The 27911-nt window shown below is 42.0% G+C and overlaps 1 protein-coding gene across 4 annotated transcripts in view; it reads right to left on the minus strand.

Annotated features, from left to right (window-relative positions):
* Positions 1–5043: 5043 nt before the first annotated feature.
* IFNAR2 (interferon alpha and beta receptor subunit 2) overlaps positions 5044–27911 on the minus strand; it is a 36122-nt gene continuing 13254 nt past the window's right edge. For 2 of the 4 annotated variants that reach the window (XM_037904850.2, XM_037904854.2), the window contains 7 exons: positions 21367–21408; positions 20905–21034; positions 18915–19090; positions 15815–15975; positions 13138–13303; positions 12680–12801; positions 5044–8661 (listed from right to left, as the gene is read on the minus strand). In XM_037904850.2, the coding sequence (XP_037760778.1) occupies positions 8005–8661; positions 12680–12801; positions 13138–13303; positions 15815–15975; positions 18915–19090; positions 20905–21034; positions 21367–21408 (1454 nt within the window). In that variant the 3' untranslated portion in view covers positions 5044–8004. The remainder of the gene's footprint in view (positions 8662–12679; positions 12802–13137; positions 13304–15814; positions 15976–18914; positions 19091–20904; positions 21035–21366; positions 21409–27911) is intronic. The other 2 variants (XM_037904858.2, XM_043522916.1) reach the window with 1 other exon arrangement.

Below are 27911 nucleotides of genomic sequence, written 5' to 3' on the forward strand. Positions count from 1 at the left end.
ATACCAGGGAGCATGAAGAGCTATTTAAGCTAAAGGACAATGTTGGTACAAGAATCAATGGATATAAACTGGCTAGGAACAAATTCAGGCTGGAAATTTATTTCTAACCATCAAAGGGGTGAGGTTTTGGGACAGCCTCCCAATAGGAATTGTGGGAGCAAACAACTCAATTAATTATGAGAGAGCGCGGGATAAATTTCTGACTGGAGTTGAATGACAGGGTTGCTTGTGATGGTGGGGGGCAGGGCTCAGCCGCTCTGGGGCTCACTTCCGGTTTGTCTCATATTTTGAAAAGGTCATGCTTCATGGTTTCATCTGGCCACTTGCTGGGGTCTGGAAGGATTCCCCCCCCAATGTATTCTGTTTTGTTTTTTAAATCTCCTTCCTCTGAAGCATCAGGCATGGCCCTAGTCGAGATGGGACATTGGATAGGGAGGATCCAGGCTCTGAGGTGCCACTGACCATTCTCTCTCTCAGGTGCTTGGCTGTCTGGTTCTTACTCATATGCTCAGGGTCTAACTGATCACCCAGCATATGTGGGGCCAGGAAGGAATTTCCCCCCAAAGACAAATTGGCAATGAACCTGGGCGGGGGGGCGGTTTACCTTCTTCTGCAGTGTGTGGGTGCAGGTCACTTGCCAGGATTATCTGGCTATATCTCACTTAATCATTTCCCTGCCATTGCAGGGCCTTGGGCACTGGTGCACCTCGGTACCTCCTGTTCTGTGCCCGTGGCACATAATAGTCTAGTTTCCCGAGGCAGGTTGTAATTCTTTGTTCTGATGTTGGTTGTTGGGTTTAGTGTGCGGGTGCCCAGTGACGCTGGTGGACTGTGATATACAGGAGGTCTGACGAGATGATCTGGTGGTCTCTTCTGGCCTTAAACTCATCTATGACTAATTATTGGTATTTTATATAAATGATGACAAAAATTCATTATGTAACTGTAGGCATGGAGATTAGTGTACTAATGGAATAATTGCATGAATTGAAATAGACAAACACAGAACAAGTCACATAGTTCATATTCAGCCCCTTCTTAACCAAAACTCTCAGGGAAAGCAGTGGGAGTTTTACCTGAAAAAGGGCCTAAGTAAAAGTTATGGTCCACAATGACTAGAATAAAGAATCCAGCACCATTAGTATGATGATTTTGCATTCGTACTATCATAATCAATGCTCATTTTAGCGAAAAGACATTTGTCAATTGGGAATACCAGTCCTTTATCAGAGGTGGATCAGTATATTCTTTCTGGCTTGTGCATCATCTTCAGTAATAAAAGATTCTGCCGGCCAAATTCTGCCTTCAGTTACATCTGTATAGTCTTATTGTCCTCAGTTATGGACTGGATTGCACAGGAGTAGGGTTGTACAGGTGTAAGTAAAACATAATTTGAACACATCATTGAACCGGGGGCCTTATCAATGGAGTTAGCGTAAGAATGGCCATACTGGGTCAGACCAGTGGTTTGTCTAGCCCAGGGATCCTGTCTTCTGACAGTGGCCAATGCCAGGTGTTTCACAGGGAATGAACAGACCAGGGCAATTATTAATCCATCCCCTCTTGTCCAGTCCCAGCATTTGCCAGTCAGAGGTTTTGGGACATGCAGAGGATGGGGTTGCATTCCTGACCATCTTGGCTCATAGCTGTTAGTGGACCTATCCTCCATAAGCTTATCTAGTTCTTTTTTGAACCCAGTTATAGTTTTGGCCTTCACAACATCCCCTGGCAATGAGTTCCACAGGTTGACTGTGCGTTGTGTGAAGAAGTACTTCCTTTTGTTTGTTTTAAACCTGCTGCCTCTTAATTTCATCGGGTGACCCCTGGTTCTTGTGTTATCTGAATAGGTAAGTAACACGTCCTTATTCACTTTCGCCACGCCATTTGTAATTTTATAGACCTCTAGCCTACCTCTCCTTAGTCATCTCTTTTCCAAGCTGAACAGTCCCAGTCTTTTTAATCTCTCCTCAGACGGAAGCGGTTTCATACCCTAAATCATTTTTGTTGCCCTTCTCTCTACTTTCTTCATTTCTAATATATCTTCTTTGAGATGGGGCAACCAGAGCTGCACACAGTATTGAAGGTGGGTATATTCTGGATTTATATAGTAGTATTATGATATTTACTGTTTTATTATTTATCCCGTTCCTAATGGTTCCTAACATTCTCTTATGTAGTTGTTTTGACTGCCACTGCACATTGAGCAGATTCTTTCGGAGAACTATCCACGATAACTCCAAGATCACTTTCTGGAGTAGTAACAGCTGATTTAGACCCTCTCATTTTGTATGTATTTTTTCCAGTGTGCATTTCTTTGCATTTATCAACATTGAATTTCATCTCCCATTTTGTTGCTTAGTCACCCTGTTTTGCACAATCCCTTTGTAGCTCTTTGCAGTCTGCTTTGGACTTAACTATCTTGAGTAATTTTGTATCATCTGCAAATTTTGCCACCTCACTGTTTACCCCCTTTTCCAGATCATTTATGAATATGTTGAACAGCACTGGTCCCAGTACAGATCCTGGGGGAACACTGTTATTTACCACTCTCCATTCTGAAAACTGACCATCCATTCCTACCCTTTGTTTTGTAGCCTGATCCTTTTTAATGGTTAATAATTGTATTGGTTGCCGATAGATACTAATATAATGAGCCGGGGGTAATAAGGTTCTCATCCCAGAATTAAAACTAACAAACTCAATATCTTGTAGGGAACCCTGGGGTGTATGGCAAAGATATTCACATCGAGGGCAAAGCCAAGCCTCAGCCACTTTTACTTAAATAATAAGTAAAAACAATAAAGCTGTGAACCACATAAACAAATACCCCTAATACTGTATTACTGCTGTCTTTGGTGTCATTCCCTGCAGATGCTCATCTATTTATATACTCCTACCCTTCCTTGGAGACCTGGTGGTGACAAAGGACCAGCCCTGCCCCTGGCATGCCAAATGAATCCAATGGTCCAGAACCCCAATGACCAAAGGTCGGTGGTAGATAACAACGAAGAGCTGAAGGGTCAATGATGGAAAGCTAGCTTCTGCTACATGGTGGCTCAGGGCCTGGGTACAATCATGAATATTTGTTCAGATGCCCACCCTTGCATGTCCAGTTCTAACTTCCTTGCCCTCATAATATTGAGGTATGCTTATCCTATAGGTTAACATATTAATGCAGGGGTGGGCAAACTTTTTGGGCCGAGGGCCACATCGGGGAATGGAAATTGTATGGAGGGCCATGAATGCTCACAAAATTGGGGCTGGGGTGTGGGAGGGGGTGCGGGTGCTGGGGTGGGGCTGAGGAGTTTGGGGTGTAGGAGGGTGCTCTGGGCTGAGACCGAGGGGTTTGGAGGGCAAGAGGGAGATCAGGGCTGGGGCAGGGGTGCGGAAAGAGGTTCGGGTTCTGGCTGGGGTTGTGGGTTCTGGGATGGGACTGGGGATGAGAGGTTTGGGGTGCAGGAGAGTGCTCCGGGCTGGGATCGAGGGGTTTAGAGAGCAGGAGGGGGATCAGAGCTGGGCAGGGGGTTGGGGAGAGGCCCAGGGGTGTCGCCCTTGACCCAGCACCCCATGGAGCGGGGCCGAGCTGCGTGGTGCGGCCCCGACCCTGTGCCCTAGCCGGAGTGGGGCCAAGCCACGTGGTGCGGCCCCAGACCCAGCCCCCTGGTCAAAGCAGGGCCGCACCACGTGGCTCGGCCCCCGACCCAGTGCCCCAGCCAGAGCAGGGCCGCACCATGTGGCTCGGCCCCCGACCCAGTGCCCCAGCCAGACCAGGGCCAAGCTGTGGTGTGGCCCTGACCCTGCACCTTGGCCGGACCGGGGCTGCACCATGCGGCTTGGTCCCAGACCCAGTGCCCCGGCCAGAGCGGGGCCAAGCTGCTTGGTGCGGCTCAGGGGCCGGCTTAAAACAGCTCGTGGGCTGTAGTTTGCCCACCCCTGTATTAAAGCCTTTTAGCTCTATCACAGCGGTTCTCAAACTTTAGCAACCTGACAACCCCCACCTTGATTTAATTTTTTTCATGGACCCCAAGCCCCCTGCTCAGCCCCAGGCCCTGCCTCCACTCCACCCATTCCTGCAAGGCTCCACCCCACCTCTTCCCGCCCCTGCTCCACCCCTGCCCCTCCTCTTCCCTGCCTCTTTCCACCCCCTCCTCCAAGTGCCCCCTGTCCCCGCTCCCCTCGCTTCCTCCTAGTGCCTCATGCAGGCTGAGGAACAGCTGTTCCCCAGCGAGCAAGAGGCGCTGGGAAGGAAAGGTAGGAGTTGAGAGAGGGAGGGGGAGATTATCAGCGGGGCTGGCTGACCCCCTGGGGTACCCTCACAGACCACCAGGGGTCCATGGACCGCAGTTTGAGAAACGCTGCTCTATCATATACATCACCTATTGCTAAAGCATGTGTGTGGTTAAACATCTGCCTGCAATTCTGTCCTGAAATAGCCAAACCCAGTACCAGTTCAGTGTTCTTGCAGTTGCTTAGAGTTGGTCCAGAACAATACCTTCTCTTGACCAAGATATTCCCAGTTTCCCAAAGTCTAGGGTAACTGTCAGGCCATTTTATCTATGCTAAAGGTCATAGGCCTACTTTACTTATGCTAACGTGCTTAAGCCAGTGTTTTACAGGATACAGGCCTGTATTCCTTGCATTACATAAAATACTAAGCTAGCTCTATGGGCTATAGTTTACTGTCTTTTAACCAGTTACTGATCCATGAGAGGACCTTCCCTCTCATTCCAAGACTGGCTGGCAAAGGTTGCCAAGGGACCATAGTCATAGCTGGAGCACAGTGCACATGGCCATGGGACCTCCTTGTCCCCTATGCCAGAGTCAGATTGGAACAGGAGCTGGGTATGTCAGCTCTACATCAGCTAAAAGCTTCCCTATGCTGAGGAAATTCTCATCTGCTAAGAGCTGGTGGCTTTCCAGTGGCACAAAGGGGCCAGAATGAAACACAGAATCTGACTCAAACAGTTTATCTTCATTCTTAAATCTATCCACAGGATTAGATGGAGCACATACGTAGCATTACTAAATATTCCAGAGCAATAGTTACACATTTTCAAAAACTTTTATTGATTTTAAAAAGGCATTTACTACACCTCAAAAATACAATGTGGTAGCTGATCATTTTAAAAAAATGTAAAAAAATATATAAAACGTAATAAGGTAATTAAAATAAAAACAAACACACACAAAGACATCCACTTCCATTACCAGTTAGGAATGACCTGTTGAATTATTTTAGCAGCTTGAACTCTGCTCCTAAAATATTGTGTGTTTCCTGGTTTACATACTTTCTGGCACATACACAGTTCCTGGTTATGTCATTACAAAAAGGAATATTTCCATGCAGCATCATACATTGCATTAGAAGTTCACACTTTAACTTCTGATAAAGATTTTGTATCTATGGTACAAGTCTAAATATGTACTGTAGTATTTCTTAATACCTTATACTATTTTAAACTGCTTTAATTATCAAGTGAAATCCTGGCCCCAAAGAAACATATGACAAAAGTCCCATTGACAAAGGCCATATGTACATTACAAATTTAAATCGACCTAACTTACGTCGGCATACAGCTGTTGCAATAATTACACTGCTTGTGCATGTCCACACTTTGCTCCTTGTGTCGGTAGTGCACATCCTCACCAGGAACACTTTTATGGATTGTACTGTCAGTGTGGGGCATTTTAGAATGCCTCCTGAAACCCAGTAATAGTCAACATAAGCAATGCAGTGTCTACACAGACTCTGTGTTAACCTAACTACATCAATCTTGACTCTATGCCACTCGTGGAGGTGGAGTTATGAAGTCGGCATAGCAGTGCAGTTAATGTCGGTGGGAGAGAAATGCAAGTCTAGACACTTCCATAGCTAGGTCAATGTCAGCTGCCTTGTGTCAACATAACTCTGTTGTGTACACCAGACCTTAAATGGGACCAAGATTTCACCTTCAGTGTTTTGCAATGAAATATGCTTTGTGGAAAAATAATAATGTCTTATTTTATACTGCAGACTTTTAAAAGAGAGTGCTCTTTCTGGGTCTGAACCCACCAAATGTGCTATGACCATCTACTAGCTGTCTGGTCTCAGTTTCACTATAGATTGAGGTAAATGCTGAATCTGTTTAAATGTTATCAATATAGGAGATACAGTTCAGATACAATGGCAGTTTTCATTCTTTTCCCATGGTTTTCACTTAATCAGCTTTCTCTGCATAAACAGCTTCTGTGTAGGATTGATTCATTTACAGGAATGCAGCATTACTCTATTGTTTGCAACGGTTAAAACATATTTAAAAGTAACCACCAATATAGAGCAGACCTTCCAGAGACTGCTTGTGGAGATTACTTTGTGGTGAGACCACCCATATAGTAACATCATTATTTCTGTTTCTCATGGTGAATTTTTGGTAAAGGTTTACTACTTATTAAACACTTAAAGTGGACTTGTCTGTGGACCACAATGTGTGAGAATTCACAAAGTTTAATAACTGCAATATACTGTTGCTACATATATTTACCTTCAGATCTGTACTTCGCTTTTGTGTGTGAAATAAAGCTAGTATTGTACACTAAAAGCTTGTCTGAACAACGGGTTTAGTTTATTCCAGCTGATGCATATCAGTTGGTGCACAATATAGAAGTTGCTCTAACAGCATGTATATGGGACAGCTGTGCCTTCTTTCAATTCGCATCATTTCGTACACATGGTGGAGGCTTTGAGCTTACTAAGCATGTGGCATTTTGGGTGCGTATCCGATGGTCCTTTGCTTTGCTGTTGAACTGTGTGCATTCTGGGATTTGTCTTGTTGCACACTGTGAAATGCATTGCAGAAACCAGAGGAATTCTGGGACTTAAGGTAAAATTCAGAATTCCATGTTTTGCTCCATCTACCCCGATTCGATTCCTCTCTATCTGGGAAGGCTAGCATCGTTTTCGAACTGCTGTTGGCCAGCATGGAGGCAACAATGCTCCACACCACGATTCTGGCAACTATGATTATACGCAGAGGCTGTCTGGACTTTATTTGAGCTCTCAGTGCTGGGTGGCTTTGGCCTCCAATCACCTACCAGCAACAGTAGCAGAGGAATGAGCAGGACATCGAGCAACTACTACTCTATACTCTTCCTGGAGCAGTTTCACTTGGTGCTGTGCCATTTCCGGGCTCAGGAAAGCAGCATTGATTGGTGGGAGAGGATTGTTCTGCAGATCTGGGATGACCAGCCGTGGCAACAGAATTTCAGGACAGTGAAGGCAATCTTTTCCGAGATCTGTGCTGAACTAGCTGCAGTGGCACCATATCAACATGTAAAGTCCCATAACCCACTGAGAAATGGGTTTCCATCACCATCTGGAAGCTGGCCACCCCAACTGTTACTAGTCTATAGCCAACCAATTTGATGTGGGGCAATCGACTGTTGGAGGCATTGTCACGCAGGTGTGTGCTGCCACGCAGAAGGTACTGTTGCACCAGGTTATAAATCTTGGTAATGCTCAGGAGATTATTGATGGCTCTGCATGCAAGGGTTTCCTGATTGTATTGGGCAACTGATGGTGCCCACATACCTATCGTTTGACCCCACAAAGCAGTGTGGGACAGATGTTGGAGGAGTGCTAAAGTACCATGTAGCAACATTGTGCAGATATGAGTGATAGTCTGCACTAACTCAATTTTCACTGAACTTAGTACACTTTGAAGGAGGACTCCAGAATTTGCACCAAGGGTTAGGGTTTGCCTCATGTGTACACAGGTATTTTCAATCTGCACTAACTCGAGTTAGACTGGACTAAACCCCTAGTGCAGAGAAGCCCTAAGCTACCAAAACACTGTTAATTAACATATGAGTCCTGCATGCTTTTATAATGTACAGGCATATATTTAGAATTTAAAAAATGCAGAGTTCATCAGAAGCTGAATTGTACGTTCAAACCAGAAAGAGAAACTCTGAAACATGACCAGTTGTTTATTCATGTTTTATAAAGTGGTTCTAGCTTTCATCAATTCATCTCCTTATGTATTCAGAATCTGATGCATCACTTTCATCCGAGACACTAGGTTTTTGCAATTCATGTGAGATGTTATGACAATCTGGCTTCTTAACATCTACTGTGTTAGTAAAAAATTTTGATTCAAGTGCATGAGAAGCGCTAGAATCTTGAAAGTCAACTGCATCCTTTTGCTGGGAGATTAATGTTGCAGAATCACCCCAGGTCTTGTCAGGGTCTCTCAGCATCACAGTATTTAAGTTTATGTTAAAGCAAGCACTGTTACTTAACCCAGAAGTTGACGAACTGTTTATTTCAGATGAAGGATGAAAGAACACTCTACTTGTGCTTTCATTTTCGCTAATGACAGATTGATGCTCTTCAGAATTTTCTGCCTCAGAACCCAGAAGTTCAATTGCTTCACTGCTACTCTCTGCAGATGGATAGTCTATAGTGTGGTGCACGAAGGTGTTTGATTTGGCATGGGAACTTGGAACTCTGCTCAAGATGTCATGTCTAGTATATTCACCAGAATTTTCACTATCACTTTCGCTATCATCATCATAACTGTATTCCCACGTTTTTTTTTTCATCTCTTTATACATGACTTGCACAGAGCACACTTTTTCAGGATCAGGTTCATGCACTGAGCAATGTAAGTTATTTGTGGTTTCCTAAAAAGACAAAACAAAAACAAAAAAAATCACACACACAAAAATTACACACAAATAAGAGAATAAGAAAGTAATCTTGTTATTTACTTTAACAACTGCCTCACCACTTTGCACTTATACTAGTACACAGGCAAAAGTGTTCAGAAGTCAACGGATCACCCCAATATACATGTTTTGGTATTATCTTCAAAGCTCTGAGAATCCCGAAGTCTTCCCTCTCCTGCACTCAAAAAAGAATGGCATCCTGCTCCAAAATACAAACACAGAGAACTAGATAGGCTCATGCAATTGCATATTGGTTCCAAATAAGATCAGAAATGACCCTATGCTTTTTGCCAAAGAAAACCCCAGATGGAAGACACCGTGTTTTCAAGATGTATTTTTTGTGGGATTTTCTCTGTTGAAGACTATCAAATATATTTTGTGGCAAGGTTTTGAAGAACAAGGAAAAGGGGAGGGGAAAAAAAAAGTTTCCAGCTCTCTTTGCGGAGAACTTAGGTTCAGAGGGTAGTCCTAAAACTCTTCAGTACACTGCTTAACTTCATGCATCCAATGAAGTGAGCTGTAGCTCACGAAAGCTTATGCTCAAATAAATTTGTCAGTCTCTAAGGTGCCACAAGTACTCCTTTTCTTTTTGCTTAACTAACGTTTTCTATTTCCTTCCTGGAAGCTAAGGATCAATTTTTAAAGCCCTTTTAATATTTGCCACCTGTACAAAATCCTATATGTATGTATAATATCCCAGCTGTATGAATTCCCTAAAAAACATTCTCTCACATAACAAGCCTGAGAAAGATTGTTTTAGTCAAAATATGTGAGGCAATGTACAATGTATTTCACCAATTAAATTTCCTTTTTTCTACTAGTCTCACCATTAATCCTCAATCATGGATTTTGTCTTCATCTATACAGTGACTGGAGACAGTTACTTTAAAGTCTATGCAGGGGATGTTGGCCCTGCCTACCAGGCCAACCACTAGAAGAGTTCTTCTAAACCTGTGTTTTCCAGCTTTGACACTTGGTAGTTCATGATAGATTTGGTCATACACTTGTAGTTGGCTACGAGAAATATAGCCATTTGAGAGTATTCACATGCTAATTTCCTTTCTTCTAGTGAAATTACCATTCCATTCTATAGCATAAGCTCTCCCCTAATCCTCATTGATATAAGAATACACTAATAAATTATGAAAGAGAGACTGAGGGGGTAAGAGAGAAATCCTGAATCCTGTGGCATATCTATTTTGGAACCACTATTTAGAGCACACTCCTGACAAAGGAGGCATCTTGGGATGATTGCAGATCCAGTTTATATCATCTGGTATACAAGGAAACTGAAGGCCAGACTTTTTCTATGTATATCTATTTCAGCAAAGATGTTCTTTGCTTGGGAGGCTGCTGTTGACATTGTAGAGCAAGTTCAGGTTTCCTCAGAAATGACATACCCTGAAGACTTGTATGCTTCCTCAAAGCAACATCTTATCCACCTGGCCAAAGAAGCCCTTCATGACTTATCTCCTTCACACCCTGGGTGTAATGACATAAGTAAGATACTGGGCTCTTATTCAGTGTGTGATAGATCAATTGTAAGAGCTCTTTTCCACATTTCATCCAGAGTTTTGTTTTTTCTTATGAAGGTGCTGAATTTTTAGTGCCTCTTGGTCTCGTGTCCTCTTGTGGACAATAAAAAAAAATATGAAGAACAGCTCTGGGAATTTTTCTGGTGTTGGCCCTCCAGAATGACAAGGGAAGAGATTTCCTGCATAATTAGCATGTGTCTTTCCTGACTTCTGAACTTTGGGGACTCGGACATCATAGGTTGATATGAAATTCTAGGGCATATCCATACTGTACTAGAGAGGCACCATTCTCTAATGGGTAGGGCATCGGACTGGGACTTAGAAAAGCTGTGTTCTATTTTTTTACTTCCCCTCTCTGTGTCTGTTTTTCCTCCACATCTTTGTGTACATTGTCTGTTTAGAGTGTAAGATCTTCAGGGTGTCCATAGCTTTAAATTGTGACATCATGCCACAAAGACTCTAGCCAAACCAGCAGAAAATAGAGCCACTTTCAGGGTGGGCGTTTTCCTTGTGAGCTTTTTGTCAAAAAACATTTTAATTTGGAATTGCTACCGTAGTGGCTGATGAGAAATGTTGTTTGGGTATTTCATATCCCCATTCTCCTCTACAGGCTGGCTCCCTGGTTAGACTACATCCCCCTGTGAGGGTTACATCATGGGAGTCCGTGGCCATGGTGAGATCTAGTGAGATCATCAAGGGAGATATCATCTGGGCTGAGAGCCCAGCTCAACCCAGAGAGAATGGGGACATGAGGAAACCAAACTACAACTTGCATGAGGTACCATGGAAAGATATCTATATACAAATATTTCAGTTTTTGAGTTTGGGATATTGATTTTTTGTTGGAAAAAAATACAGTTTTTAGTGGAAAGCAGACAATTATTTGCTAAAAAATTTGTTTAGTTGAAATCTCAATTTTTCTATCCAAAAAACAGTTTTGATGGAAAGTTTTCAACCATCGCTATTCATAACTTCAATAGTTATACTATGGAAACCATAATTTTATAATACACAAAAACATATACGTCATGCTTATGTTCTCAAACCTATATGGTCATTTTCATATTTGAGATATTCCAAAACTCTGTGTAAATCAACAATTTATTGGAGAAGCCCTGACTCTGCAGGTAAACTTGGCAGTAATTATATATTCAGCACTAGCTTACCAGCAGCTTTGGACATTAAACCAATGTTGGCTAGGGTGCCAGGAATATCTAGTAATCATAGCGTAAAGTTACAAGTGATCTTTTGCCCTACAACAGGACAAAAACCTCAGAAATGAGCAGAAGACCTTGATTTTAACTTTTAATCCATACCTTTATCAACTATGTTAGTCAGTTTCAAATCACCTATGTTGTAGCAGAACTAGCAAAGAACTGTTTTGATAAAAATACAGCATTTAAGCAATTTAAGCTACAACATTTAGTAACCTACAGATAAGTATTTTTGTCGTCCCCCCCGTCCTCCAACCTAAGCTGCGAATTGAATAATGAACATTCTTCCCACATTAGCAATATGTCCTAAACTTCCCAGGCTAAGAATGGCAGGTGACACGTCATTAGTTAAATTCTCACTTTCTGCCCTTCAGTTTCCACAAATGTCCAGGCTTCTTGTGGTGCTCTGGCATTCACCATGCTGGTGACACCACAACACCTTCTGAAAACCTTCTAGAGCAGTGGTTCTCAAACTTTTGTACTGGTGACCCCTTTCACATAGCAAGCCTCTGAGTGTGACCCCCCTCATAAATTAAAAACACTTTTTATATATTAAACACCATTATAAATGCTGGAGGCAAAGTGGGGTTTAGGGTGGAGGCTGACAGCTCGTGACCCCCCCATGTAATAACCTTGTGACCCCCAGAGGGGTCCTGAACCCGAGTTTGAGAACTCCTGTTCCAGAGAACAGAGCTTGCCCATAAGGTGGCCAGAGGGCTAAGATGCCTATTTGTGGTTTTTTTTAACTAAAAATCCCTTAAGATGGAAAATATTCAAGAAAACACAAAAATCAAAAATACTTTATTTCCCCAGATATATCCTCCCTTTCTGTAGCTGCTCCTTTGGTCCAGTGAAGTTCCATGACATTTATCACATTTTATTCTACATAGGATCCCCAGTATGATGCTCAGAGAACTGACATTTAATTGGGAGCCAATTTCAGAAATCATAGGAGTAGAAACGGAAAAATAAAAATGTACAAAAGTGAACGTTCAGGTCATTTACAGACCACCCCCTACCGCCTTGCAGGCATTTAGCAGTCTATATCTAAAGTGGATGGAATTTCTAGTTGCTTTGCAATTCACTTTTAAGGGAACTCTTCAATGCAAAATATTTGTTTCTTAACTTTTATCTAATGAACAATATATCTTGCTACTTGCTGTATAAACATTATGTGGCCTTCCCTCTCCCGCACCAGGTAAATTAAATATGAAAAAGACGTACCAAGACTTTTGGCCATGGTTTACTTTTCAGGCAAATGAAACCTCCTTTATACAGTCCTAGCAGGAAGATGCCTATTACCAATGAAACAAGTCCACCACTTAGGATTGGAATTATACCATAACCTGCAAATGGAAAAAAAACATACTGAGTAAAACCCAATAGATGTAGGAGAGATTTCCAATTTTTCTTATATTACACACTTATTTAAGATTGAAAAGAACAACTCTGGATCACTGAAAACAATTAAAGAGCTATTTGTACAGCCAGCAGGATTAGCCAAAGATATCCGGTACCTCATATGTCATTTATAGGTCCAACCAAATGTCTATCAAAAGATGCTTTCTCTCTTACTGGGATATTTACCAGTTACCCTTTTCTGAAAATACTATTAAAAACTAAAAAACAACCAGACTGACAACCTGACCCCCTCCCCCACCAAACGTTAAAATATTTGATACCTGGTTGAGTGTTGGACCTGGTGATTATACATTTCAAGGCCGAAGGGATGGAATGATGGTTTAGTGATGCAGCCACAGCAACAGACACACAATAATTTGTATATGAATGCAAGCTTCCAACAACATAGCTAAAGCTTTCTTCAGAGGTTTCATTCTTAATAGGAATCTGCCATGAAAACAATATCTTATTGAAACCTGTTTGTCTAAAAGGAGTTGTTAAACACCGATTAAAAAAAAACCTCGCATTTAATAGCTATTTTAATATCCCATTGTGAAGCTGTACAGTGGCAAGTACAACTGAGTTGTATAGTTGGGGGTGAGGATAGAGTGGGGAGGAAGCATAGCACTTTTCCAGTTTTCGAGAGAAGGAAAGCAGTTACTAGAGCTCAAGGACTGACCCTACACATCTGTCCACTGGATTCAATTTATTAAAAGGCTCAATCTTACAAGTTCTACATTAGCAAGAAGTTGGTGCACCATAAAATGGCACTTTTGCTGTTCAGTAGAAAAGTTAGTCTTGTATCTACATTCCTTTTCTCTTTCTTCAAATGTATCTGTCTTCAGAGTGGTTTATTAAAGACTTTTAGAAAAGCCCCCTTTGATGGTTTTGATTATAATTGTTCATTACATCTGATCTCACAAGCGTAGCTGAATTGGGCTGGGTCAGTTCTTAGATAGGGGACCTAGATGCTGCAGAAAACAGTGTAATGGAATCACTCATATTTTGGTGATCAGACACCATTGTGACAGGCACTGTGTAAATACTTCCTGTGGGCAGTCTTGCACTGCTCTAGGAGTCAGTAATGAACCCAGCCCACATTTTCATCTGGCGACAATTCTTATTCAATGTCTGTCCCAATCTGTTGTCATCTAATATTGAACAACCATGTGACCAAATGCCCCCTATATTCACACCCTACACGCTGTTGTAATAATCTTTGTACAAAATATGCCTTGTGAGATATCATTTGAAAACTAATAACTGGCTTGTCAATAATATCAAGGTGAAATGTGAATAACAACATTATATGTAAAGTTATAAAGATAAGTAGAAATTAGATCTGAAATGTGTTTACCAGAAAAGTCTGGGTAAACCAGTTTCTGAAAGACAAAGGACAAGCTAATGCCTCTAGCCAGGAGGCATCAAAGTTCATGGGCAATCACCTACCAAGTGGCCATTCTTTGGCAAGGAAGGGAGGCATGAACTAACAAATCTGCATCTTAGCAAACAACAGCATGGACCCTCTTCACCACCAGACTCCTTGCCTCTGTCCTCACAGTGAGAATGAACGTTATCTAGGGCTAACCTTCAGGAAAATGCATTTCAGAAGGCGATTGAACTATAAAAGTTAGGAACAAAAACATTAAGTTCTCTCTCCCTATCCATCTCTCTCTTTCACCTAAGAGGACAAAAGAAACAACCTTTGGACTCTGGGAGAAGATCCTGGTCTGAGAATTTGGTCAGCAATGTTACTGGAAACATGTGATAAGGGACTTCACCAAATCAAGTTTCTTAAGTTTTAGTACTAGGAAGCATTTTATCTTTATTTCTCTTGTAACCATTTGTGACTTTAATGCCTTATACTTGTACTCACTTAAACCTCATTTCCTTGTAGTTAAATAAACTTGTTTTATTCTTTAATCAAAAATAATCCATTGTTGTGAACTGTGTGTGTAGCTCCATTTAGGGTAGCAGACTGCTGTATACTTATCCCCTTAGAGGGGCAATGGGCCTAATATATCTGGACTGTCCAGGAAAGGGCCAGATAGTACAGAACACAGGTTTTTTGGGAAAATCCAGGACTGGGAGTGTGTTGGAGTTACCCTGCAAGTGGTCACCAAGGCTGGTGGAAGCGAGTGTGAGACTGATGTGTGACTGGCAGGCTACAGCTAGACACAGATACTCAGAGTGTTACCCACATGCTGCAAGGCTGTTTCTGAGCAGCCCAAGTGGAAGATACAGCAGCAAAGCATTGTGAGGCACCCAGGATTGCAGGGCAAGGGTGACACTGCCCCACACTGGTCTGGATTACACCCTAGAATGTCATAAATTGTCAAGATTCATTTTAGAGGCAACTTCATTTTAATAGAGGCGGGAGAAGTGATCTCCTTATACAATTCACTCTGGGATCCTTCAGCATGAAAGTGACAATGTAAATGTGTTATTTACTTTTTGAGTGAGTTGAAGGAAAGGTCCACTATAATTTAAAATTGGGATAGGGGAGCTCCTAGAGGGAAAAAAGGCACTTTTGATATACGCTAGCACAGAGTTTATTTTTGTGATCAATACTATGTGATACCCTAAGAACTGACATACTGGAACAAACCAGTGGTCCACCTAATCAGCTATTTTGTCTCTAGAAGTAGCCAACGTCAGGCGCTTCGAAGGAATGAAGAGAATCTCCTACACTGCACCTACTGGGGAATACTGTATCACTGGGGGGTGGAATGAAGGGCAGAAGCATTTTCTCTGGTACCCAAATCATCAGCTCATGCCTCAAGAAGGCTCACATTTATCCTGTGTTGTGTAAACCACTGACAATAGTCTTATTCATATAAAGATCTAGGATAAGATACGACAGAGCTCATCTTCAGCAAGCTTCCTTACTGCTCAAGCCAATTTATTTTTTACGCTTTGTACATTTTTCTTTAAATCTTAAAACTACAAGTTACTTACCTTTTCCTTTCTATCAAATGATTCCACTGTTGTCATATAATCAAGGTTTTCATATACATCAATTAAAGATTTTTCTTTTAAATACGCGGCTGGAAGTTTTACTATCACATTTATGCAGGTTGTACAAGCAGTAAGATTAACTTCTGGTGGACCCAAGTATGCTGTTTAAAGAAAAAGAAGACAAACCCCAAAATATAACTACATTTATACATTTAACATCAGTTAGACAAGCCGTAAAAATCAAGTCAATTCCCACGTGTCAGATGATTGACTAATTAGTTGCCCAACAGGGTTTGAAATTATCAAAGATTGAGGGGAAAATTGTTCCTCCAATTTTTTTAGCAGAGGGAATAAAAATAGAGAAAAACCTAAAACAATCCAAAAACTACCATGGGAGAAAAGGTGATTGGGGAGGGGGGTGGGGAGAGAGGGGAGTTGAGCCAAAACAGCAGCATCCCTTTTTTCTCCAGCCCCACAGAAGCCCTTCTGTGTAAATTCTGTGCAACTGAGGTTCTTTTTGTTTGGCTTGGAGGCGAGTACGGGCTGATGGGGAAGGGGTGAACATTGTTTTCTGAGGCAGCATCTTCTAGTAAAACACTTGAAATACCCATACGAATTAATCCCTGTGGGTGGCCCCTCCACACACAAATACCCCTTGGAACGTAGACAAAGGGACTAACTGTTGGCCGGGAACCACTGGCCGCAGAGCTCCAAAGGGAGATGCTCTCTCACAGGTGACTGTCAGGCAGGACCTGAGGAATATCATCCTGAGCCTGGCTTCTGTGTGAATGCTTTTGCCCTCAAAACAATGCCTGGAGATCCTGTTTCTCAGAATGCCCAGGAGTTTGGAGAGCCATAAGCCCTGACAATTCCCTGACTTTCAAAACTATACAGACATTTTCTCCACTGCACAGCATAGCAGTATCTCCAAAGCCTGAAGGTCAAAAGTTTTGCACTTCACTGATCCTTCTGCAAGTGCTGTGTTTTGATCTAATTAGTTATTGTCTACACAGTGCTTTGAAAAATCTAAAACATGCTATGTAAGTGCTAACTACTTGTCTAATTCATTATTATAATCATATAGGTAAAATAATTAAACATTTTAAAGAGGTGGAGTTCTGACCTTGCTCCAAACAGGAGAATGCACACAATACCGGCCAAATCCTACTCCACACCCCTTCCTGTGGTTTTCCTGTTGTTTAAATTTATACAAAAACAACAATAAACCTCAGCCTAAGCTTTCACCTGAACGTGGTTGTTCCCATGGTTTTGGACTACAAGAGTCATCTGTCTCTGCCTCAGATCCTTCTGCCAAGGAGGGAGAGGCTCCAACCCTTCCTATTTTATGGGTAGAAGTAAATCAGATGCTTTAGGGTAATGAATCAGAACAGCCCTGCATTTCTACTCAGGGTCATCTTGGTTTAAATATGCACCAGGAAAAGAAAAAGAAAAGTTGCCCTTGTTAAAACATTTACCATTTGAGCTTGGCTCTTCAGTCAACTGATAATACTTTTCTGCAACTTTACAAAACAGCAAACATAGAGGTGGCATGGGAAAGATGCTAGTGCAGCCTCATCCATGCAAATGTATCCATAAATGTGAAACAGCTGGAGAACACTGTTACAGAGTAATATTTTTATTTTTCTGATACATATCTATGAAAAATAGGTGTTTGGAACAATGAAATCTGAATACAAGGTACAATTTACCATTTCCAATTTTTTAGAACAATCTCATTGTAAGGCACTATGTTGATGAGTCAGTTGAGGAAAAGTGTTACATTATTTTCAAGTTTAGGGTTCTCTGCTTCCCCAGATAAATGGGCATTGCTGTTTGGACAGAAGAGGACAGGAACAAGGGTGTACATGGGGAAAGCTATGTAAGTCAACTCAAGTTGCAATAAGGGCTACACTATTCCCCGAAGGCCTGCAAATTTGAGATGCAAAATAGCTCAAGCACTATATTTAAAATTAATGGAGAAATGTCCATTCATGAAAATGTTACCCTGGCTTGTTAGCATTACAATTAAAGTATTTGAAAGTCTTTGAGCTGAGTGGATACTATTTCTGTAACCTTGTACCTAACATTAGATAGTCTCCGTGTTCAGTTTATCGACTTGATCCCCAGTATAAATAATCCTTATTTCAGGAGAGGAAAAAAAGAAATTAATGTGGCGATATTGTAAATAGGACTCCAGGGAGAAGCAGCCTCTAGCAGTATTAGACCATCATTGCTAATGAGCATCTGGTGTTTATGTGACATACCAAAGGGGATGGGGAGAAATCAAGGTGACAGCTAGAATGGAAGCAGATATTCCTCCACCCCTCACCTTTTGTTTTTGCCTGTTCAACAGTTAACCAATTAACTGACATAAAAAAGTAGATTATGCAATTTATAAATGTAGTAATTTTTTTTTGAAATTTCTACTCTCAAATCCCCAAAATGATGCTAAGACCTTTGTAAAAGTCTGAAATAAATACACATAAAAGAAATTGATTCTTATATATGCACAATGGAAGGAAATCTATCCCAACATTTGCTTTTTCCTTCAAAACCATTGCTTGTTTCTATTCATAAGAACTATTCAAGCCATGTATTTTGTATAGATAGCTTTCCACTACACTAGATGATATGTTAGTTCACAACATCTTACATAAATTAGTATATCACCAACTAAATTACTTTGGAGTTACTTATAGCAGTGGTTCTCAAAGCTGGTCCGCCGCTTGTTCAGGGAAAGCCCCTAGCAGGCCAGGCCAGTTTGTTTACCTGCCGCGTCCACAGGTTCGGCCGATCGCGAATGGGGGCTGCGGGAAGGGCAGCCAGCACATCCCTTAGCCTGCGCTGCTTCCTGCAGCCCCCATTGGCCTGGAGCGGTGAACCGCGGCCAGTGGAAGCCGCGATCGGCCGAACCTGCGGACGCGGCAGGTAAACAAACTGGCCCAGTCTGCCAGGGGCTTTCCCTAAACAAACGGCGGACCGGCTTTGAGAACCAATGACCTATAGTACCATTATTAAAACACTGGTTATGTATAGCTGAGAATAAAAACAAGAAAATGAACAAATGCAGATAAAAATAGAATAGTAAGAGAGAACTTACTGGACCTATATGGACTGAATTCAGATACAGATGAATTTAATACTCCATGTTCTGTGAAGCTCTGAACCATTGCTATGTAGGTATCAGTATAGTCTTCATACTCCTTTGTCAAGTTACAGGACAGGTGTGTGATATTTGAACATCCTTTAGCAATTTTCCATCCCTTTTCTGATCTACTTTAAGTTGAAGAAAAAAAAAATCAGTGTTGTTCAAAAGGATCTTCTGATTTGTGACTGTACCTCTGGAGAGTAACATGAAAACTCAGAGATGCACTGGATGAAGTGATCTCTGCTCTCACTTTAAACAGCGTCAAAAATAATCAAAACCACAGACTAGTAAAATCCAAATGGTTTATTTATGGGGAGTGGAAGAGAGGGACATGTTTGACAAGGAAAACTGAAAAACAAAATCTCAAACCACAACAAACCAGAATGATTAAGGGATAAAAACAAAAACAGGATCTCCCACTCACCTTGGCAACACAAAATAAACTTCCTGAAGAGGGACCCCACTTGCTTCTCTTGTCAAAAGGCTACCCCAATCCACTTACTCTTGTAGGGTAAATCTCCTTTAGGGTCATATTGGCTCCTTTCCTGGTCCATATAGGTTATGTACATATATATACACACTAATTTCTTCTCAACAAAACCCTACCCAAAACCGAAACACCACCACAACAAAATCTGAAAATTAACTTAATGTTTGCAGCCTCTCACATTTTTCACTCTGCTTGTATGTCATACTCTGCTTCTCCTGAACCCTTCATCTTCTCTATGTAAAATGTTAACTCACTGGAGCAAGGACTCTCTTATTATGTGTTTTCACACTGCATTGCACAATAGGGCTCCAATCTGAGATGGGTCCGTACATGCTACTGTATTACAAATAATAAATAGAATGGGGGAGAATCCTTTTTACCTAAATGTGACCTGCAAAGGATTATTTAAAAAAAAATAGTTTAACCCTGAAAGTTGTTTGCATGTCTCAAGACAGCCTGAGACAGAACAGCATTTGACATATAACATTGAGCACCCAAATGGGATCCCATTTCAGGTTCCTCCTCCCATGTCTCCAGTTCTGTGATGATGACACAGATCATATTGCTGTTATGACAAAAATATTAGGAAGCCACACTGCATTATGGAACATCAAAGGTAAGCAGTATTTAAAACATGACATGGTATGTTCTTGAAAAGTTTACTTTATTTTATATTCTTAAGGTCATAAAATTGTTTTTTAAAAAAATGTGGATGTCTTTTTTTTTAAACCATTTAGGTAACCTCTTATTGGCAGTGTTTGTTGGCGTGCCAAATTTCCTGGTATCTGTGATGGCACAGAATGAGGCATTCTGGAGTGGGGTGGGAGAACAAGAACTGGACAGTGTTATACTGGGGAAAGGTAGAGTTTGGAGTGAAATCCAAAAAGGAAAACAAAAAAAAGTTAGTTTAAAATGTATATATTTTTATTTATAGTTATCTAACCCTTGTTCGGTGTTGTTATATGCCCTGTATCCCAGATTATGTGGGGCACTCAGCATATATGTTATCACCAGTTTGAAAAATATTTGCTTTAAAGCTCAGTTTGCTCTGCACACATGCACTATCAAATATAGTATGGCTCAGCACCAGTCAGCCTGCCAATCCATCACACTTCCAAAGGGCTTGTGGCCCAATCTCTCAGTTAGGGTACAGTACTTTGCACTGATGAAAGAATAAGAACAGAAAGTAACAGAAATCAACAAAAGCTGAAGTTATCATGTCTTTGATAAATACAGGTTTCTTCCATGTACAAATTTGCTCTAGGAATTAATGTGTACTTGTTTAAAATTGTTCAAATAGCTACTCATATCCTGAAACCTAATTCTTACCCTTGTATCTGATGAATGGCAGATTTCAGAAAATCTATTTGAAAAACAAAATAGTCAACCAAATATTTTGACTAGTAAGTACGAAAAAGTACAAATTCATGTACAATATGAATGGAAACAAACCTGAGACTTGTGTACATCACATGATAGTATGTTGACATAGTTGTATTATTTCCTGGTTCCCATGATAAAATGTGCTGGAAATTCTGAGAGTTCATTGTTAACTTCTGAGGTGGATTTATCACAGATGCTTCTAGATTAAAAGAAAAAGTTGCTAAGATGAAGAAGTATTCGAAAAGGACAGCAAATTCAATACCATTACACATGGTAATTCTACTCACCAATTAGTTAAATATCAGCCCCCAAAAAGATAAGAAAACTACAAGACTGAAGATGAAGTCATTTTAAATTGCACATTCATTGCATTGGAGGCACAAATGCATGGGACTGTCCTGCTGGATATTATCCATATAGCTTTCTTACATGGAAATGCATAGTGAAGTCAAAAGGATGCTGGATGGAAGTACACACACATCTTTTGAGCTATTTCAGGGATTTTGCTTAAAATACAATAAAAATTCTTACCTGGCAAGCTGAACAAAGTAGCGGTCAAAATGCCGAGGTACACTGGAAATGAAAACATGTATATATATTTATTCATTAGAGAAATTGTACATGTGTGTTCTACAATATTTGTCAATGATAAATTATAGTTCTTATTCATTTACTATTCGTGATACTAATCTTGTTCTCCATCTCTCTCATCGTTTTCCTTTCAGATTATACCATTTTTTCTTGATGAAACTGCACTTGAATTATTTCCTTTCTGTATCAAATGCTTTTCCGTTACTGTCCTTAAGAAGGTGATCAGTGATAGCTCAGGTGTTTCTAAATAGCATACCATTGTGATATTTAAGCACTATATAATAATTAAAGACAGCCTGCAGTGGGGCGGCTGCCCCACTCCCTGAGAAAAAGGGCTAGAACAGGCCAGGGAGGCTGTGCAGACCAGCAGCCAATCAGCAAGGGCCTGTGGAGAGCTAATCAGGGCAAAAGGAGAGGCAGCCAATCAGGGCCGGGCTGGGTCCTATATAAAGGCTGCCTAGGAGCAGCGAGGGCAGTCTCTTCCTGGCTAGCAAGGGAGGAGGACTGGCTCCTGAGGTGAAGGAGGTAGCACCTTGGACAGAGCAGTGTTGGGCAGGCTTGGGGGAGCAAAGAAGAGCTCCAGCCCAGTTACCTGCCAGGCTGTGGCCCCTGCTACAAAGGGTCAAGAACGTGCATGGGGCCAAAGGGGAAGTGGCCCAGGGAAGATAGGTGGACAAGAGGGCAGAGAGAAGTTGCTGCTAGAGGGTCCCTGGGTCGGGACCCAGAGTAGTGGGTGGGTCTGGGTCCCCCACTTCCCCTGCACCTGGCCACAGAGGAGCGTGGCCGAGACAGACTACAACTTGCCCCTGAGGCGAGGCGCTAGACTTTTGGGTTGTGGTTGGCCACTGAGGCAGGTGCTAGCTGAAGGACTGTTATCTTCTGGCTCCCCTCCCCGGAAGGGGGTGAGATTGGAGTAGTGGGCAGTGTCCTGAAGAGGATGCCACCGTGCAGAGTAGCACTGTGGGTCCCAAACCAGCAGAGCAGACAATGGGAGAGACACCATGCACAGAGGGTGCCCTGCAGCTGGCAAGAGCTAATTCCCAGAGCAACCAGCAGGAGGTGCCAGCAGCGTTGAGTCCTGAACCCATCACACAGCCCCAGTAAATGGAAATTTTCACACAGCCTCCCTTGTCCCCAATATGTATGTGTGGGTGCTTTTTTTCTTACTCTTCCCCTTCTTGCCATCTCCTTTCTCTCCTCCAATCTTCCAGAATGTGGGATGGCATTTTCCTGGCTCATTCAGATCCATGTACCTTGTCACTCAGGCTCACTTTGATCTCCCTTGCTAAGGTATTACTTAGCCACATTCCTGCTGCTGAAAATACGCTGCTCCATAGACCCAACAATCTTAGCTTGGGTCAGCCTAGTTGAAAAGTTCTTTTAGAGCACGGTCATGGAGGGTTGTGACTGGATAATTGGTTTTTGAGGTAGCTCAGACCCCAACCTATTAAGTATCTGGCAAGTTAGTGCCCAGGCCTTAAATTCAATCTGGAAAGGGATACAGAGCCAGTAGTACTTGAGGAATATTGGTGTGATATGTTCACATGTGCCTTGGTGGCTACATGTCAGGAATGTGGATTTCTGAAATACTGTAGTTTGTTAGCAGTTGCAACATGTAATTCACTGCTTTCATTTACCACAAGCCCTATCGCCTTCTTTCCAAACTAAAATCTCAGCTGTCTCTCTCTGGCATCTCCTTGTGAATGTTTAGTTGTTAGCAGAGCCCTGCGCGGATACAAATTTATATCTGTGGATGCGGATAGCATGGATGTGGAACTGCAGGGCTCTCCCGGGAACTGCAGTAGCGAAAGGAGCAGAACGTGAGGCCTCCACTGCCAGGAACCAGTGTCCACGCCGGCAACTCGCAGCCCCGTTCCTAGCCCTGCCCCCGTCTGCATCTCCTGTCTGGGGGCGTGCGCGCTGCTTGAACACAAGAGCATGACCAGGGACAACTGCCTGTGAGCCTAGTGCCCGCTCCAGTGGGCAGGGCTGGAGGGTGGTACAGCTGCACTGCAGGAGCTGCCAGTATGGGGCGCTGGCTTCTGGGAGCAGTGACCCCACGTTCTGCTCCTTTTGCTGCTGTGGGTTCCAGGGAGAGCTGTCTAGTTCTGTGGATACAGATTTATCCCCACGGGTATCCACATCCACGGATCTAAATTTGTATGTGTGCAGGGCTCTAGCTGTTAGCTGAAGCTCAACATGGCTGAAACGGAGCTCTGAATCTTTCCACAAAAGCCATCCAGGCTCCCTCCTTTCTCGATCACTGTGGACACCACCAGCATCTTGCCTGTCAGTCAGGCCTATTACCTGGGCATCTTCAATTCAGACCTCTCTAGGTCCCCATGTCCCAGCTATATCTAAATTTTGCAGATCCTTTCTGCAAAACATCTCTAAAATACAGCCTTTCCTTTCATCCACACAGCTAAAACCCTCATCTAGACTCATCATCTAGTGTCTCAACTGCTGCAACATCCTTTACTCTGGCTTTGACAAAACGCAATCTTACCCCACTCATATCCACTCAGAATGCTGTGGCAAATATCATTCCACTAGCCCATTGCTTTGACCATGTTACCCCTCTCTTTGCATCCTGTCTCTGACGCCCTCTTCTTTATCGCATCAAATGTAAGTTGCCTGTCACTTTCAAAGACATTCACGGTCTATCCCCACCCTCCCTACCATCTCTCATTTACTATTCAGATGTCAACCCCCACCTCCAACTGGCCAATAATGCCAACCTCCATTGCCCACTTGTTAAATTTTCAAACAAGCACCTTTGTACTTTCTTCCATCCTGACCCTCACACTTTGGGGATGTTTATGGGGAGCTCTTCCCAAGTTACCTCATTGTCCTTCAAATCTTTCCTTAAAACTCTCATTTACCATGATGCCTCCAAAAAATCAACGAGTAGGCCACTGTTGCACTGGTACCACTGCCTATCATGCTGACCAACATTGGCTCTTTTTTTTTTTTTTAAATACTCCTGCCTGTTGGTATCCAACTGTTATACTTCCTATCTTATACTTAATTTGTAAGATCTTTGGGGCTTGGACAACCTTTTTATTTTGTTTGTACAGCACCTAGCACAATGGGGTTCTGGTCCATGGCTAAGGCTCCTAGGTGCTACAATAAATATAACAATTTTAAGCTTTTTAACAAAAGTCACAGCATAGAAGATTTTGAAAGGAGTCTTAAAATACATGAACACTGAATGGAGGACTGCAAATTAAGGCAAACCCACCTTAATTCAAAGTGGGTTCAAGATTGTAGTGGGACATCATCCCAGGTTAAGAAGGAGGTTAATAAGCTTGGATACATTGGAAGGAGTTATCCAGCATTGATACAAGCTAGTAACATTTTTGTATTTATTGTCTGAATGTTCTATTAGGGAAAGTCATTCTTGTTTTAATTTAAAAGTTTCAATCAATGAGCAGAGTGATATACAACTTAGCAGTGAAATAAACTACATGATCACAATGCAGACAAATGAGATACAAAATAAAGTGAAATGTCCCCAGAGGTCTAAATTTTCTGATATTGCAAATTTCTTGCTCCAATTGAAAAGACAAGCTTTTAACTCAATCATGCATGCTTATAATGCTAAATGTAATACAGTATAACATTTGATTGTACATGGGGAAAGACTTTCCAGTCTAATATTGGAACACTGATACAAAAATTATTTCCTGGAAATACCCCCAATTGCTCTTATTATAGTGTAAATGAAGTGTCCTAATTACTGAAATTAAACAATAAGATACCAATGTAGAATCCTTGAAACTGCAGACAAATGTATTTAGAGACATTTCTGCGACGTTCTTCACTATTGTAACTAAATCCCTCTCATATAATTTTATCCTCCCAGTATCTTGGGAACTGACTCACACAGATTAAGCAATTTGCTCAAAACCACGCAGTAAATCTGTGGTGGCACCTAACAGAAACCTTTTCTCTTGAGTTCCAGTCTGTGACTTAACCACAAGACATCCTTCCTGTCATAGCCCTTCCTCCTCCCTATGACTGCACAACAAAAATCTATTAGAACTGTCGTCAAAAAGAGCAGAAAATCAAGAGAACTAGAACAATTTATTTCCTGCATTAGATTATCAACTATTTCAGAAAAGTTTGGTCAAGTGGGATAAATAGTAAAACATTGCTTTAAAAATAAATATATTCTATAACTTTTATAATATGTAGAGTAACATAAGTTAAGATTTTAAGCTTTTGGGGGCAGGAACTCTCTCTTCCCATACATGTAGCAGCTAGTACCTTTTGGGTGCTTCCACTACACAAATAAGATATTGCTTCTGCTTTGTTATGATACTGATCCAGCTCCCAATGAAATAAATAGAAAGTTTTCAAGTGATGTCAGTGGGAGTTGGATCAGGCCCTACCACTTCTGTAAGAAACACACTACTGTTACTACTTTTTTTAAAAATTTTAAAAAAAGTTGTAACTGAAACTACAGCTATAAAACAACTTTGTAGAAGGTTTAGTCTCTGTCCTCAACAGTTAATAATTTTTAAAATTATTAACTTCTTTGGCAAGCACAATAGGTGAAATTCCTATTCTGGAGCATTCACATCACTCTCAACAACCAAGTTTCCTTACATCAACAAACTTGGTGAGCCTTAATATTAAATCATATTTGTCAGCAATATAATAAGATTCCAGGAATGTCACTCTGTCACTATGAAACCTAAAATGTCTGCTGAACCAATACGAAGCAATGGAAGCAGCCACAAGAATGGTTGAAGACTCTTTGTTCAGAATATCACCAGGCTAAACCATCACAGGGTTTTGCAGTCTTTTACCAGCCAATTAAGTTCTCAGCTATTCTGACTTTACAAATTATACAGTGTGGTGTACAGATACTGTAAATTAAACTTGTGTGGTGTACCTGTATTCTACAGCTAATTTGCATGCAGCAATTTCATTTGTTGTCTGATGGAGACTGCACCATTGGTGGAGTAGTTGGCCCACCCACCATACCTGTGCGCCAACTGCCATCCACACAAGTCAATACAAATCTCCCAGCACAGTTCTCTAGATGCCAATCAACACAATTACCGTGTGATGGAGTATACCAGATCCTCTGAGGCCCCCTGCTGGAGACCTCATGGAACTGCCATACCTCACCCCAAAAAAGGGGCAGTGGAGTGGGTCCTCCAAGCTGTCTAGAGTGGCTGTGTGGGACACAGCCAATCAGGGCCCAGCAGCCTAGTATAAAAAGAGCTTCAGGGCCATAAGGAGTACAGTTCCTTGCAGGAGCTGAAGGTATATGGCTGGCTGACAGAGCTACAGGACCTTGGATGAGGTAGTGCTGCCAGAAGGCAGAGAGAGCAAGAAGAAGCCCTGAGCTGGTTGTGGGGCCTCCATCAGGACAAGGCCCTGAGGTAAGGTTGACGATGGCACAGGGCTGCAGGGAACTGGGTCAGGGAATTAGAGCAGCAGCATGACTTAGATAAAGGGACACAGCGACAGCTGCTCTCTACAGTGTCCCTGGGCTGGGACCTGGAGTAGTGAGCAGACCTGGGTGTGTCCTGTGTTCTCCCAGTGGCTGGGGGGTGGGGGGAAGGAGGGAGGGGACAAGTGGCCTGGACAGTGAGGCACCCCAGAGCGGGGAACTGAACTATAGTGGCCCAGCTGGAGAGTTGTAGCCGGGAAGCCCCAAGAGGGTGAAGATCTTTCCAGAAGAGGGACAATCGGAGTGAGTGGGCAGGCATACACTCAGCCAAAGGGGTGCTCGCAAGAGGTGAGTGCACCCTGTTACACACCCATATAACAAGGATGCACAATAATGCCAAATACAGAGACCCCCTCACAACAGCATGTGTCCCTCATTCACCACATGAGCAAATAGCCCAGCACAACACCACAAGTAGAACACACAATGACTAATGTCACTCTGAAGCTTAGAACATCAGTTGTGTTAGTGTGAAGTGATCAAAACAGCTACAAGCATGGAAAAGAACTCTTTCCAATTAGGCCATCACCAGGTTTTGTCATTACTATTGCTGACCAACAACAGCCATTTTTGACCTTTTTTTTTTATTTTAAACACAGCTCTACAAATTACACCTGGGCAACAGTGCCAGCTTTCAGCTACTACTTTCCTTATAGAGTGCTCTTTCTTCAATATGATTGAGGTCCTGAATAGGTACAAAAGTTGTATCACTTCAACTATACTTGTACAGTTGAAGTGGTACAACCTGCTAATGTGGATGCAGTTTTACTGGTATAAAAGTGTCTTCTACCACAATAGCTTATTCCTCTTCCAATATGTGAATCAGCACTCTTATACCAGCATAACTGCATTCACACAGGGGATTGTACCAGCAAAGCTATTTCAATATTTTTTTTTAAAATCACACCCTTATCCAAAACAGTGATATTGGTACACAATTTGTGTACAGTTCTGGCCTCAGATAGCAAGAGGAAACAAACTGGAAGAAGCTATATCTTGATTTAGATTAGAGGAGGAA

Source organism: Chelonia mydas, chromosome 1 (assembly GCF_015237465.2).
Source record: "Chelonia mydas isolate rCheMyd1 chromosome 1, rCheMyd1.pri.v2, whole genome shotgun sequence".
Classification (NCBI taxonomy): Eukaryota; Metazoa; Chordata; order Testudines; family Cheloniidae; genus Chelonia; species Chelonia mydas.